Source organism: Zophobas morio, unplaced genomic scaffold, assembly GCF_036711695.1.
Source record: "Zophobas morio isolate AGI-343-1 ecotype UQ-CSIRO unplaced genomic scaffold, CSIRO_AGI_Zmor_V1 ptg000002l, whole genome shotgun sequence".
NCBI classification, from domain to species: domain Eukaryota; kingdom Metazoa; phylum Arthropoda; class Insecta; order Coleoptera; family Tenebrionidae; genus Zophobas; species Zophobas morio.
The window spans coordinates 6,883,288-6,898,011 of record NW_026972107.1 but is presented as its reverse complement, the minus strand read 5'-3'; the positions used below and the strand labels follow the sequence as shown (position 1 = coordinate 6,898,011).

Sequence of the window (14,724 nt, the reverse complement as noted above, 5' to 3'; positions counted from 1 at the left end):
GCCAACACACCACGATAACACAAATTCAGGAAGAATGTTCCTACTACCTTATCTCCAAATGCAGATATCCACACTGGAGTAAAAAAATTCGGGTGAAACATTACAAATACACAAAAAACTGAAAAAATATCACCTTCAGCGTTACATAAACACCGTAATCAAACCTGACAACGAATTCAAGGTTATTTGTAATTTTTTAGCACCGTTTCTTAACCACCGTACCAATAAAAACCCGACATTACGATTTCTAGAGGTGATTTGGTATCATTTCCATTCCGCGAGTGACTAATTTTGACTACCAGTAAGACAAAAGTAAAAACAAATAGAAAAATTAAGTTAAAGCATGCAGTGACGTAAACGTTGCTTAATTTTCAGCAATACCTTCATTAGCATTATTCACACTTTCACCAAAGAATAACAAAAGAAAATCTTTTATAATATGATTATTTAAATACGGGTTATTATGTGTAAAGTATATGAAGCAATAAAAAAATGGACGAGAAGGGGTTCCAGTGACGTCACAATTAGGACTGCGAAAATCAAGTTTAAGAATTTGCGTAAACCCAGCCTTCTGTGAATGCGGATCTACAATAATAGTAATTAAAATAGTTACGAAATCGCGTAAACGCACTTCGTGGGACAGCCTGTACATTATAATCGCTTGAAATGACGCACCTTCCTGCGATTTTCGATAAAATTATTTAAATATGTACATTATGATGTGTGAATTTGTGAGGCAACGAACAGTTACTTTGGAGGAGTTTCAAGCGTTTCCGTCGTGAAAACACTTACGCGAACTAGGGTCAAGTGAAAAAACTGCGATTAAAAATATAATAAAATTGCGTAACACCTATACCTAATTGTTTGACAATGACGCATATTGTGTCAACAAATTATGGTCAAAAATATTCAAGAACGCACGAACTTCGTGAGACACTCTGTAGATTATAACTCAGTCACATACAAATAAATTCCTGTGTTTTGTTTGTGCCTATTTCCCTAATTCTGCACACTGTTTTTAAAAACAAATTTTACTGAAGTAGGGCAAAATCGTGTTAACGTGTTTCGTGAAACACCTGTGCATGATCTTATAGAAGTGGCACATTTCGCTCTGGTTTTGAACGATGATTTAATGCCGTCATTTTGTAGATAGTGTATAGAGTTCATCACTGAAAACATAAAACACACTAGATTTGCAAATTTATTCGATATAATGACAGCTCTCGTGTACCTACTTCAGAAAACTTTTTTAGAAAGAAGATATTTTCATTGATTAAATTTTAAGCATTGTTTTAGTCACTCAGAGTCACTTATCTACTACATAACGTCACTTGTCAATCAAAATAATGACTTTGATTGCTCTCAGAAATCCCCCCAACGTCAAATAAAACTTTAAAATTTGCATTTCGTCATTTTTCCATTAGTCATTCAGGTTCTACTACTATTTAGGTCTACTACATATACTTACATAAACCGTTATAGAAATACTATAATGAAGCATATTTGATTCAAAAATTTTGTGCCACCCCTGGTCGACTTGACGGATCACAGTCAATCGAAACTTCACGCTCTTCGTGAAACACCCTGTACACGTCCGTACCGCCGCAGCTCACTCGATTTTCGCCAGACGTTCCGCATAACCGTGGAATTCCATTCAAAAACGTGCCTCTTTCGTGCACGCAAGCCGCATTCCGCACCCCGAACATCTGTCGGCCCCTTTGTCTCACCCCTTTTCATCCCCCGCGCCCGCCCCTGCCGCCCATTGACATTCCGGTCAAGTGCTGCCACCCACGTTTTTTTTTTCCACAGCCTCCCCCGATCGCGCTCCACTGGTTATCCGCTTCGCTGAAGATGGACGAAGAGTACCGAAACCGGAAACGCGTCGAGTTCACCGTCCAAAGAAATTGATACAGCACGTAAAAGAGGATGACCGTGATCTCGTTCGATGACGTAATAACAGTACGTTGGAACAATAGTGCCCCCAGCGAGCCGTGTAGACGCCGGAAATGGCATGAAGGACACCTCGGTACCGAAAGCGCCCCGAAAGCCCACAGTACTTACGCCTTCGCTCTGAGATGATCGCTTTTGTCGAGGCACACAAAATAACGTCACCGTAAAGCCTTTTCTTCCACTTTTTTTCTTTTGTTTTGGGCTAATGGCACAGGGTCACTAGATGGAGAGAGCAGCGGCGCGCACTGCAGGGTTGGCACTACACTAGACGGAAAAACGAACACATAATCAAAATAAAAACACAAATCGAAACGAAAATTTAAATGCACTACATGTCAAAACATTAAAACTGGCTAGAATAAAACGCGACTGCGTCACGAACGAGAGGCGACGAGCCGCCCCACCCGAAGAACAAACAAACGTTGGAGAGGTGGCAGGCCTGCAGACGAACACGGACCGTATCGCGTAGTGCGTCAAGGGCGAAATTCGCGTCAAGCTTTTTTACGAAGAGCGCATGCCTTCTCGTTTCTAATTCCCTAATTGTGAAAAGAGACGATTTAAATTCAAGTTATTAATTAGATTGCAGTTAAACCCACTTGGCCTTGTTGCCACTTGGATAATTAAGTCCTTGAGGGAGTAATTAATAAAGTCATTAAATATTGTTTTTAATGCAACCCGCAGTACACGCCTGTTGCGATTATTGCATGCCGACCTAAATATTTTTCAAAACTAAAAAACAATTTCGTAAATTGCTTTGAAATGTATCTTTTGTAAAACGTTGACTGGAAATGATACAAAGATTAACAGTTGTTGCCTAATTATGCCATCAATCAATGTTTGGAAAAATGGGTCAGCGTACGCAGGACCGGACTGGGCTAAGGAACCGTTACATCAAGCATCTTTCAACATGAAGTAATAAAAGTGTTTGCTCTCAATGAAAATTTTTATAACTGTAATTATTAACCATGATTTTTTGGCAGGATAAATAATAAATAATAATAATAAAGGAATAACCAGTATAAAATTATCAAACGAAAATTTCCAAATAAAAAAACTGAAACACTAAAAATTGAAAACTCGAGAAATTCTAATCAAAAAACTGATGAAACAAAAAAAATGAAAAACTGAAAAATTGCAATTCGACAAATTGAAGAAACGGAAAGTTGAAAACATTGAAATTGAAAAAAATAAAAAGAAAATATAAAATTGGGACATTGAAAAATCGAAAAATGTAAAAATAAAGAAAATAAAAAACTGAAACGAAAAATTGAAAAATTAAAAATCGAAAACTCGAGAAATTTTAAATCGAAACAAAAAAGATAAAAAATTGAAGAAATTAAAATTGGAAAAAGAAAAAATTCCAAATCGAAAAACTGAAAAACTAAACATTGAAAATTCGAGAAACTCAAATCAAAATATTGTAAAATCGAAAAATTGAGAAATTCAAAAGTTGAAAAACTGAAAGACTGAAAAATTTAGACGTGAAAACTCGAAAAATTGCAATTTGACGAATTGAAGAAATGGAAGGTTGAAACGTTGAAACTGCAAAAACAAAAAAAAACAAAATCGGAAAATTGAAAAATCGAAAAAATAAAGAAAACAAAACACCGAAACGAAAAATTGAAAAATTGAAAACTGTAGAAATTTTAAATCGAAAAATTGCAAAATCTAAAATTTGAAGAAATAAAAAAGATAAAAAATCAAAATTGAAAAAAGAAAAAATTATAAACTGAAAAATGAAAAACTAAGAATTGAGAAATTCAAAAGTTGAAAAATTGAAAATTGAAAAATTTAAACTCGAAAAGTCGAAAAATTGCAAATCGAGAAACTGATGAAACAAAAAAAATTAAAAACAAAGGTTGCAATTTGACAAATTGAAGAAACGGAAGGTCGAAAATATTGAAATTGAAAAAATATATATAAAATGGGAACATTGACAAATTGGAAAAATGTAAAAATAAAGAAAATAAAAAACTGAAACAAAAAATTGAAAGATTAAAAATTGAAAACTGCAAAAATTTTAAATTGAAAAATTGCATAATTTAAAAATTGAAGAAACAAAAAAGATGAAAAATTGATAAAAATAAAATTGAAGAAACAAGAAATTATGAAATCGAAACATTAAAAAATCGAGTAAGTGAAAAAATAAAGAAAATATAAAACCGAAAGGAAAAATTCCAAATCGAAAAACTGAAAACTCTAGAAACTCAAGTCGAAATATTGTAAAATCGAACAACTGAGAAAGCCAAAAGTTGAAAATTTGAAAAACTGAAAAATTTAGACTTGAAAACTCGAAAAATCGCAAATCGAAAAACTGATGAAAAAAAATGAGAAACTGAAAAATTGCAATTTGCCAAATTGAAGAAACGGAAACTTGAAAACATTGAAATTGAAAAAACAAAAAAAAATATAAAAATTGGAACATTAAAAAATCGAAAAATAAAAAACTGAAACGAAAAATTGAAAAATTAAAAATTGAAAACTGAAATTTTAAATCGAAAAATTTCAAAATCTAGAAATTGAAGAAACAAAAAAGACGAAAAATTGATAAAAATAAAATTGAAAAAAGAGAAAATTATAAAATCGAAATATTTAAAAATCGAATAAGTGAAAAAATAAAGAAAATAAAAAACCGAAACCCAAAGTTCCAAATCGAAAAAAATGAAAAACTAGACATTGAAAATTCGAGAAACTCAAATCGAAATATTGTCAAATCGAAAAATTGAGAAATTCAAAAGTTGAAAAATTAAAAAACTGAAAAATTTAGAGTCGAAAATTCGAAAAATTGCAGTTTGACAAATTGAAGAAACGGAAGCTTGAAAACATTGAAATTGAAAAAATATACATAAAATTGGAACACTGACAAATCGAAAAAATGCAAAAATAAAGAAAATAAAAATTTAATGATTAAAAATTGAAAACTCGAGAAATTTTAAATTGAAAAATTGCGTAATCTCGAAAATGAAGAAACAAAAAGATGAAAAATTGATAAAAATAGAATTGAAAAAACAAGAAATTATGAAATCGAAACATTTCAAAATCGAGTAAGTGAAAAAATAAAGAAAACATAAAACCGAAACGAAAATTTCCAAATCGAAAAACTGAAAACTAAAAATTTGAAACTCTTGAAACTCAAATCGAAATATTGTAAAATCAAACAATTGAGAAAGCCAAAAGTTGAAAATTTGAAAAACTGAAAAATTTAGACTTGAAAACTCGAAAAATCGCAAATCGAAAAACTGGAGCAAAAAAAAAGAGAAAATGAAAAATTGCGAAAAGTTGAAAAGCTTGAAAATGAAAGAAACAAAAAAAAATACTCCTTTATAAAATCGGAACATTGAAAATCGAAAAAATGTAAAATTTGAAGAAACGAAAAACATAAAAAATTAAAAAAATATAATTGAAAAAACGATATATTACAAAATCGAAACATTTAAAAACCAAAGAAATTAAAAAACCAAATCAAAAATTGCAATTTGAAAAACTGACCAACTAAAAATTAAAAACTCGATTAAATCGAAAAATTGCAAAATCTAAAAATTGAAAAATTTAGAAGTTGTAAAATTGAAAAATTTAAAAATGAAAACTCGAATAGTTGTATATCGTAGAATTGAAGAAACAAAAAAAAATTAAAAATTGCAAATTACAAAAACGGTAGATTGAAAAAGTTGAAATGGAAAAAAAATTATAAAATCGGTTACTTGAAAAATCAAAAATATGTAAAAATAAGGAAAATAAAAAACCGAAGTGAAAAATTGAAAACTCTAGAAATTTTAAATGGAAAAATTACAAAATCTAAAAATTGAAGAAACAAAAAAGATGAAAAATTGACAAAATTAAAAATGAAAAAATAAAAACATTTAAACATCGAATAAATGAAAAAATTAAGAAAATAAAATATAAGTTAATTAATAAAAGCGTTTCCTCTCAATGAAAAGTAGACCTTATTTCTATAACTGTAATTATTAACCACGATTTTTTTGGCAGGAAAAATAGTAAATAATAATAATAAATGAACAACAAGTATAAAATTATCATTGAATGTGGAATTTTGTTTGTGCTATATTCAGGTCATAAATTACTTACATAATAAGATTATCATATTTATAAAGAAAGTATTTTGAAGTGTTAAGCAAAACCGCTGCAAGCTTCAAGGTCATCCCACATTTGTACAAAAAATCCAAAATAATGAAAAAAGTATAAACACCCAGGTATTCTATGGAGCTAAGTAGATCTTTAAACTGCTACACTAAACTTAAGCCTAATCGAATTACAAAATAACCACCACGGAAGACTTACAATCATCAGATAACTGGTGATATTGGTGAATAAAAAACGGTTTGATTTTTAAAACAGGTTTTTTTATTTAAAAGATGAAACTTGTTTTTTGTTTTTAGAATGTACAGAAATTTTAAAGTTTTAAAATAACATACAAATTAAGTCTTCAACACAATACATTTTCTTCTAACTGGGTATAATTTAATGAAACCCAATTACAGTTGATGGGCTTTTATAACCCAAATACGTCCCTGCTTCATCATGCCAACAAAAAAATAGGTCATCTGTCAAATGTCAAATCGAAGGAATTGATCAATTCGGAACCTGTTTTTATGGCGACTGCAGTTGTAATTGACCCCCGAATTAACACATTTCCCAAAAATATGTGTCCACCGCCACAAAATAGCCCCTAACAAGCTAAAATTTCGGTTCTTTGAACCCGAAAAAGTGAGGTTAGTTCAATGTCAGTGACAAGTGACAGTGTCTCTAAGACATCAATTTCTTGTAAATAATCACCCCAGACACCCCAACGATGAAACAACGCCACTTAAAACCGCTTCTATAGCCCCAAAACCACGAAGGCTATGTCCATCAAGCAAGAAACCCTGCCTCTGGAGGCTATGGTGATCAAACAAGAAACAGACTCAGATTCCCACATCTTCCTCAATTTCAAACAGGAAAACTCGGAGACACCTGAGGCGAAGCCTGAAATCACGCTAAATGCTGACCACCGCTGCAAAGTGTGCAAGAAACCGTTCGAAACCGAGGACGACCTTCTCGATCACATCAACTCAAAACTGAACGATAAATCCTTTTCGTGTTGCGCTTGCGGTAAGAAATTTCGGGACAATACACAGCTGAACGTCCACGCACGCCGGCACACGGGGGAAAAGCCGTACGAATGTCAGCAGTGTGGGAAAAAGTTTTCCATTAATGGTAATCTAAGTAAGCACATGAGGACCCATACGGGCGAACGCAGGTTTGAGTGTGATGTTTGTTCGCGGAAGTTCACGCAGTTCGCGCATTTGGAGGATCACTTAAAGACGCATTCTGGGGAGAGACCGTTTCAGTGTGATATTTGTAAAAGTTCTTTTAAAACGAAAGCTAGGTTGAAAAAGCATAAGAAGAGTCATGAGGAGATGACGATGACGCGGAGGTCGGTGCAATGTCCGGTTTGTCATAAGATGATGAAGACTATGAAACAGTTGACCAACCATATGGATTGTCATTCGTCGGATAAGGCTGTCTTTCAGTGTGATATTTGTGGGAAGGGTTTCCACAATATGCTTTATTTACAAAATCACCAGAAAACGCACAGTGGGATCAGGCCGTTCAAATGCACGTTGTGTGAAAAGACTTTTATTACGTCAGCCCAGCTGAAAAGGCACTACAATTCACATACGGGTATTTTGTGTTTTCACGTACTGAAAAAAATTATTATGGTTGTTATGTAATTGCAGGTTATAAACCCTTCACGTGCGATTCGTGCCCCAAGTCTTTTCCCAACCTTCAAAACTTGAAACGTCACAAACTGACCCATACGGGGGAGAAGAACCACGCTTGTACCATCTGTGGGAGGAGTTTCATGATTGTTGAGAATTTGACGCGTCATATGAGAACCCACACGGGGGAGAAACCCTACCCTTGTGATATTTGTGGGCGGCGATTTGCTCATAGTACAACTGTGAAAGAGCATAGAAGAACGCACACAGGTGATAAACCATACGGGTGTGGTCTTTGCGATAAAAGATTCACAATAAATAAATTATTATATAAACATATTCGTACTAAGCATCCCGAGGATTTCAACGCATTTAAAGAAATGAATTTGAAAAAAAAATACGAATTTAAGTTTTTGAATGGAGACATGAAGCCAAATTTTTTTCCTATACCTGAGAGTGTGAAGCCTGAACCTGCCCTTGCCCTAATCAAAGTGGAAAAATTTGAACCTGAAGATGAAGATATGTAAATAGTTAAAAACCAGGGTTGTCAAGTCATCACATGTACAATTGTAGAAAAAATTAAATGAGTGTTGGTGTTTGTACACTAATTTTTTAATAAAAACCCTTACTTATTGTACAAATTTATTAAACGCAAGCCTATTCATCTTGCACAACAGTAGTCTTTTCAGACACGTATAAACCGTCCAAGAACATACGAATATCCTTATTTTTAACTGTTGTGGATTGTTGGATAAGTGCAGCCGATCTGGAAACATCCTCCAACGAATTTCCTTCAATAATTAGCTCATCTTTTTGCTTGGCTGAGTTTTTAACTGTAACTCCAGCAGCCATTTTCACTCTACAATAACACAAAAAATTAATACTCATCCAAAAACCCCCCATACCTCCACTCACCTCCTGATGTACTTTTCACCTAAGAAATTTCTGATTTCAATGACGCTATCGCTCTCAGTGGTCACACAATTAATGGGGAAATGGGCGTACACAGCTCTCATTTTGTATTGGTACCCTTTGGTAACCCCCTTCAACATATTCTCAACATGAGAGCACACGGTACGCACAGCGGCCAATTCTTTCTTGGTCCCGAACCACTTCTCCACCTTGAGTGTTCTGGGGTTGACCATCCGAATATCAACAGCGAGATGTTTAAAAGACCGTTTTAAAACACCACGGGGGCCCTTAACAGTCACCAGACGCGATTTTGCGTGCACTGTGATCCCTTCGGGGATTTTAACAGTTTGGTTCGTCACGATTTGCTTCATCGTGCTGAAAAAGAAACATTCTATGACATAACCTACAACATCGAAAAATCAAAATAGACGACTTTTCTGACATGTTTTGGCAAAAATTTTACGTGGAAATGGCGAAAAAGGGAATAAAGGATGTATCTGATGTTTTTGTGGTGCAAAAATACCGTCTATTTTAGTGATGATTCAAGATTTTGTTGAATTTATTTCACAAACACTAACCTTTCACGTTGACGTTTAGAAGCGGAAAAGAGATGTTACTAGGTTGGGGGATTTCGCCTTGCCAACCATAGATGATCTGTCACTGTTTTGAAATGTTTTTGTTGCATGAGTTTAAATTTAAAAAACTTGAAGAAAAGAACAATATAAATAAAGATGATATGTTTTATTTCCATTTAAAACCGCGTTCTAGTTACCGCAGGATTTTTATTTATTAGTTTTTTGAAACTGACTACAATGCAGATACACAGTGATTGCTTTTATAATATACATGGTGGCCCAAACATCATTTAAATTGCAATAGCACGATAAAATAAGTTGTGATTGTGGCGAACACAGCTTGAAGTGTGCTTCTGTTTATTTCAAAAAAGTCCGCTGCTGTAATTTTAGCGATAGTTGCTTCGATTTGCTTGATTAATTTATAAATTTCCTTTCGTTCTTGAGAGGCGTCAGGAAATTGTTCTTGCAGTTTGTAGCATAATGGAATTGCTTTTTTGTTCTCTGTGGTGACCGCGCTGCAGCATATGATTACACAAATTGTACTGGAAATAGTAACAAATGCTAAAACAATATCGGCTACAAATAGTTCCTGGCCATTTTCATACAATCCAGGCCAGGGTTTGGTCACAACATAGTTCAAAGATGTTAAAACTTGTGTCACACTCAAACTTGTTACACATAATAGAAGATATCCAAAAATGGCATTAAATGCATTCATCATTTCTGCCAAAATTCGAAATAATTTTCCAATATTTCGCAGGAATTTGATTGTGGATTTGCTTGATCGTTGCAGAGACTTTTTTTCTTGTATGTCTAGAAAGGTGTTTAGAATTTTATATTTTTGTTTGAAAGCTAAAGCGATATCGGTGATCAGCATAAATGAAACGGCGCAGTAAACGTAACAGTAGTCGTGTACAAAATAAGTTCGAAAGCTGTCCCAGCAACCAGTATGTTTACACCAAATATAGTTAATATAAATTATAAGTCCACAAAAAAAAAATACATATGCCACAAAACAAACAAAAACATTTTTGAAAATATTTTTGCTTTTCTTATTTCTGATGTTGAATACTTTATCAATTTTTTGAAAATTATTGTGTAGGTTTACCCAGTTGTCCTGATTGAAAAAGAAAGAGTTAAGTATAGAGATATCAGTAACTGCCACAATTACGGCAGAGTTAAGATAATCTAGCACGAAATGAGATCTATTGTAAGCATCTTTGTAAACGTCTAGTCTTTCAATCGAAGCGTATAAATTTCCGACTGTCATTGCAGTAATAAGAAATAATCCATATATTTTTTTGAGAAAATGATGTTCGATTGTAAATTTTTCAAAATTGTAGCAGGGCGTCATTCCTAAAATATTAGTAATTCGATAAATGGGGGCCATGCAGCGAATGTCTTGTCTAGAAATTGTAAAACAACTCATTGTTAAAATTTGTGCCACAGTTTTATGTGATATCGAGTGACAGTCTATCATTTATAATCGTCTGGATCAATATAATTCAATTAATGGAAACTGTTTATTCAAATAATAGTAAGATACACACAGTATATGTCAACACTTATTAAAAAGTTCCGCTAAACTGTAAAACTACAATAACATAAGTTGTGCACGTCGCCAAAAGCCCAAATAGCGTGCTTCTGTTGATTTCGAAGAAGTCAGCAGCTGTGATTTTGACAACATTAGTTCGAACCTGTTTTGCTAAAATCAAAATTTCGATTCTTTCATTAGAATCAGCAGGGAAGTGTTCTTGCAACTTATAACATAAAAATGGAGTTTTTGAGCTCTCTGTTGTGACGCTGTTGCCACACATCATCACTAATGTGACATTCAGTATGGACATACAGATCATCAGAAAATTTGCTACACCAAGTGATACACTTTTAACTTGTAATTCCTTGTCAACAAATGACATACAAGCTGCCAAAATATGAGTAATAGTTTTCCCAGCAATAAGCACAAAACTCCAGCCAAAAATTTCGTTGAATATTGTGACCATTTCTGAGAGAGTTCTAGAGAGCTCTCCCAATTGTCTGAAGATAGTGATCAATGAAGATCCATTTTTGCGTTTGGTTATTAAACAATCAATATTGAAGCAGTGGTTCAAACCTTGGTATCTGCATCTGAATGCAAAAGCATAGTTCGTTATTAAAAGAACCAAAAGCGCAGTGTAGTTATAGCAAAAATTGTGAATGGAATAGGATCGAAGTATCACCGCGACACTAAAATTATAACACCACGCCCAAATAACGTATGATAGTACAACAATATATGTTAACGCGTAAAGAACGTAGTAAAAAGCGGGGTTTAATAAACAGTTGTCTTCTTGCTTGTGGTTGTTGAGAATGTTATCAATTTGTTGAAAGTTGTTGTTGAGGTGTAACCTTTATCTACACTGAAGAAACAGGCATTTCCTATTGCTATAAGTGGAATAACACAATTGAGAATATCGTTAGCGAAATCTAAATTCAAGTTAAGGTTTTTCAGAAGTTGGTGTCTTTGAATGGCAGAGACCAAATCTCCAATAATAATCAAAATTATTAGTACAATGCCTTTAATTTTTTGTTGTTTCAGATTTTCTAGCGAATATTTCTGGAAATTGTAGTAAGGCGTTAGTCCCAGAAAACTACTCACGTAATAGAGCCGTCTCAAAAAACGTATATCGCGTCTTGAGGAAGTTAAAAATAAATTTTTTTGGTAGAACATTGTAGGTAGACACTAATTTTACAAATGAGAGTATAGTATCAATAGCATTTTCGTAATTAATTCCTAATGGATCAATTGTGTGTAATAAAATACCTACAAATAAGTGGAGTGGCATAATTATTAATAAGTCAGGTAAACAAAAACGCACTCGGTTAATCAAACCCCTACACAAATGTTCCGCTGAGCCGGATGGTTCGAAAAGTGACCTTCTATGGAAATGGAACTGTGACAATATTATTTTTTTTTTTTAATTCAACGTTGCTATGAGGTCGTTATTTACAGACGAAGAAATCTTCGCTTGTATTGACACGTGTTTTCTGCTGCATACCACAAGCTTTCGTTTTGGGGTCTATTTTATCAATTTTGTTATACATGTGTGTATACATCCTGAAAGAATTAAGAACGAGGTTCTACCACCCTTCTTCAAGGCTAGCTTTGATCGTGTTTATTATTGCTCTCTCGTTATTTATAGATAATTATCTAGATCAATATAACACAATTTATGGAGAGGTGTGTCGTAATAAATTGTTAATTAAAAAAAAAGATTCCTTTAAACTGCAAAACTACAATCACGTAAGTTGTGGTCGTTGCCAAAATCCCACAAAGCGTTCTTCTGTTAATTTCAAAAAAATCAGCAGCTGTGATTTTGACGTCATTAGCTTGAACCTGTTTAGCTAGAATCAAAATTTCCAATCTTTCATCAGATTTAGGAGGAAAATGCTCTTGCAGTTTATAACATAAAAATGCAGTTTTTGAGCTTTCTGTCGTAACGCTGGTGCCACACATCACTAAAGTCAAATTCACTATAGATAGACAGGTGATCATGAAACTAGAGAACCTTATCTCTATATTTGTAACTTCCGCGTCCTTTTCAAGAAATCCCATACAAGTTGCTAAAATATGAGCAATCGTTTTCCCAGCCATAAAAACAAAAGTCCATCCAAAAATTTCGTTGAATATCGTGACCATTTCTGAAAGGGTTCTAGATAAGGTTCCCACTTGTCTAAAAAGAGGCACCAGTGAAGATCCATTCTTGTATTTAGTCATTAACAAATCGCTAGTGAGACAGTGGTTCAAGTCTTGGTATCTACATCTGAATGCTAAGGCATAGTTCGTAATTAAAGCAAATAATATTGTGTTGGAGTTGTAACAAAAGTTGTGGACGAAGTAGGTGCGAAGTACCGACTCTACACCAAAGTGGTAACACCATGACCAGAAGACGTATGACATAATAGCAATAAATATCACCACATTGACAACACATTGAAAAAAAGGGTTCTTTAAAAGATTACTTTCTTGTTGTCGACGGTTGTTGAATGTTTTGTCAATTTGTTGAAAACTGTTGTTCAAACGTAGCCATTTGTCTCTATTGGAAAAAGAAGCACTTATTATAGCTATAATTGGAATAATTCAGTTGAAAACATCGTTGAGAAAATCTAAAGATAACTGCAAATTTTTGAGTAGTTGGTATCTTTGGACAAAACAGAATAAACATCCAAAAATAAGCACAATTATTAGTATGACGCCTTTAATTTGTTGTAGTTTTAGATTTTCTAAGGAACGCTTTTCGAAATTGTAGTAAGGTGTTAGCCACAAAAGACTGCTAATGGAATAAAGTGGTTTCAAAAAACGAATATCACGCCTTGAAAAAGTTAAAAATGTATATCTTTGGTAAAACATTGCACAAATGACAATGGCATCAATACCTTTTCAGTAATTATTCGTAATAGATTAATTTTACTCCAATACAATAAGAGTGTAGGGTGGGGTAACACAGTTAGAAATCAACTAAATAAATACCACTCAATTAGTGTAATAGTAGCCGTCAATCAAATAATCCATTGAGCCGGATTTTCCTGAGAAATTTCATGAAAATTCAAAGTTGTATTTGCAACGTTAATTTTAATAGGAGTATATTTTTACAATTATTTTCGTTTTTCTGAATTAATTGTTGCCATGAGTTCGTTATTTACAGACGACGAAATTTTCGCTTGTATGATCGTGTTTTCAGCTGCGTATCATAGGTGTACGTTTTGGGGCCTATTTTATCATTTTTGATATACATAGATATATATTTTATGAATTCTTGCAATTGCTATTACTATTTCAGCAACTGAAATAAAATCCGAAAAACTGTTGTAGATTTTATTGAGTACAGAAAGCGTGCAAGCAAAATACATTATGAAAGAATTAGGATCATTTTTGACAACACAGTAACCATATTGTCAACTTCGCAAAGAAAAGTTAAGTATATGACCTTTGGTTTTGTGGCAAAATTTTAATGTTTGCTATTGTGGAGGAGATTGTTGAAATCTTTATATCGAAATGTGGGAGCTTGAAGACAGTTTAAGATAATGACGATGGTGATAGTTCAGTGATATTGACAAATCTACACGACGAAAGAGCTAGTGATGACGTTCCACCCACTCCATGGCTGTTTCTGATCGTGTTTTATCTCTCTCGTGGTATTTATGGATAATTATCTAGAGTAACATAATACAATTTATAAAATTATTATCTTAATTAGATTAAAAGATTCCATTAAATTGCAAAACTACAATCACGTAAGTTGTAGTCGTTGCCAAAATCCCACACAGTGTGTTTCTGTTAATTTCAAAAAAGTCAGCAGCTGTGATTTTGACATTATTAGCTCGAACCTGTTTAGCTAGAATCAGAATTTCTAATCTTTCATCAGATTTAGGAGGAAAATGCTCTTGCAATTTATAACATAAAAATGCAGTTTTTGAGCTTTCTGTTGTGACGGTGCTACCGTTCATCATCACTAAAATAAAATTGACTATACACAGTGAGGTGATCAGGAAATTAGATAACCGTATCTCTATGTTTGTAACCTCAG

At 33.3% G+C, this 14,724-nt stretch overlaps 3 protein-coding genes across 5 annotated transcripts in view; 1 reads left to right on the top strand and 2 right to left on the bottom strand.

The window, feature by feature from the left end:
* LOC135126328 (signal-induced proliferation-associated 1-like protein 2) overlaps positions 1–2,319 on the bottom strand; it is a 47,125-nt gene extending 44,806 nt beyond the window's left edge. Inside the window, exon 1 of one of the 3 annotated variants that reach the window (XM_064052315.1) lies at positions 2,062–2,319. Coding sequence is in view for 2 of the 3 variants with exons in the window: in XM_064052334.1 (XP_063908404.1) it covers positions 1,469–1,501 (33 nt within the window). In the remaining variant the exon portion in view is untranslated. Of the gene's footprint in view, positions 1–1,468; positions 1,633–2,061 lie in introns of those variants that run through there. The other 2 variants (XM_064052334.1, XM_064052299.1) reach the window with 2 other exon arrangements.
* A 4,178-nt stretch (positions 2,320–6,497) lies between these two features.
* LOC135126312 (zinc finger protein 501-like) lies at positions 6,498–8,272 on the top strand. The gene is made up of 2 exons (XM_064052272.1): positions 6,498–7,632; positions 7,689–8,272. The coding sequence occupies exons 1-2, from the start codon at positions 6,813–6,815 to the stop codon at positions 8,195–8,197; spliced, it is 1,329 nt and encodes a 442-aa protein (XP_063908342.1). The 5' UTR covers positions 6,498–6,812; the 3' UTR covers positions 8,198–8,272.
* Positions 8,273–8,299: 27 nt separating this feature from the next.
* Positions 8,300–9,248, bottom strand: LOC135126320 (large ribosomal subunit protein uL6). Its single transcript, XM_064052284.1, has 3 exons — positions 9,161–9,248; positions 8,586–8,957; positions 8,300–8,529 (listed from the first exon to the last, which is right to left on the bottom strand). Exons 2-3 carry the CDS (start codon positions 8,951–8,953, stop codon positions 8,328–8,330), a joined length of 570 nt encoding a protein of 189 aa, XP_063908354.1. The 5' UTR covers positions 8,954–8,957; positions 9,161–9,248; the 3' UTR covers positions 8,300–8,327.
* Between the last annotated feature and the right edge of the window lie 5,476 nt (positions 9,249–14,724).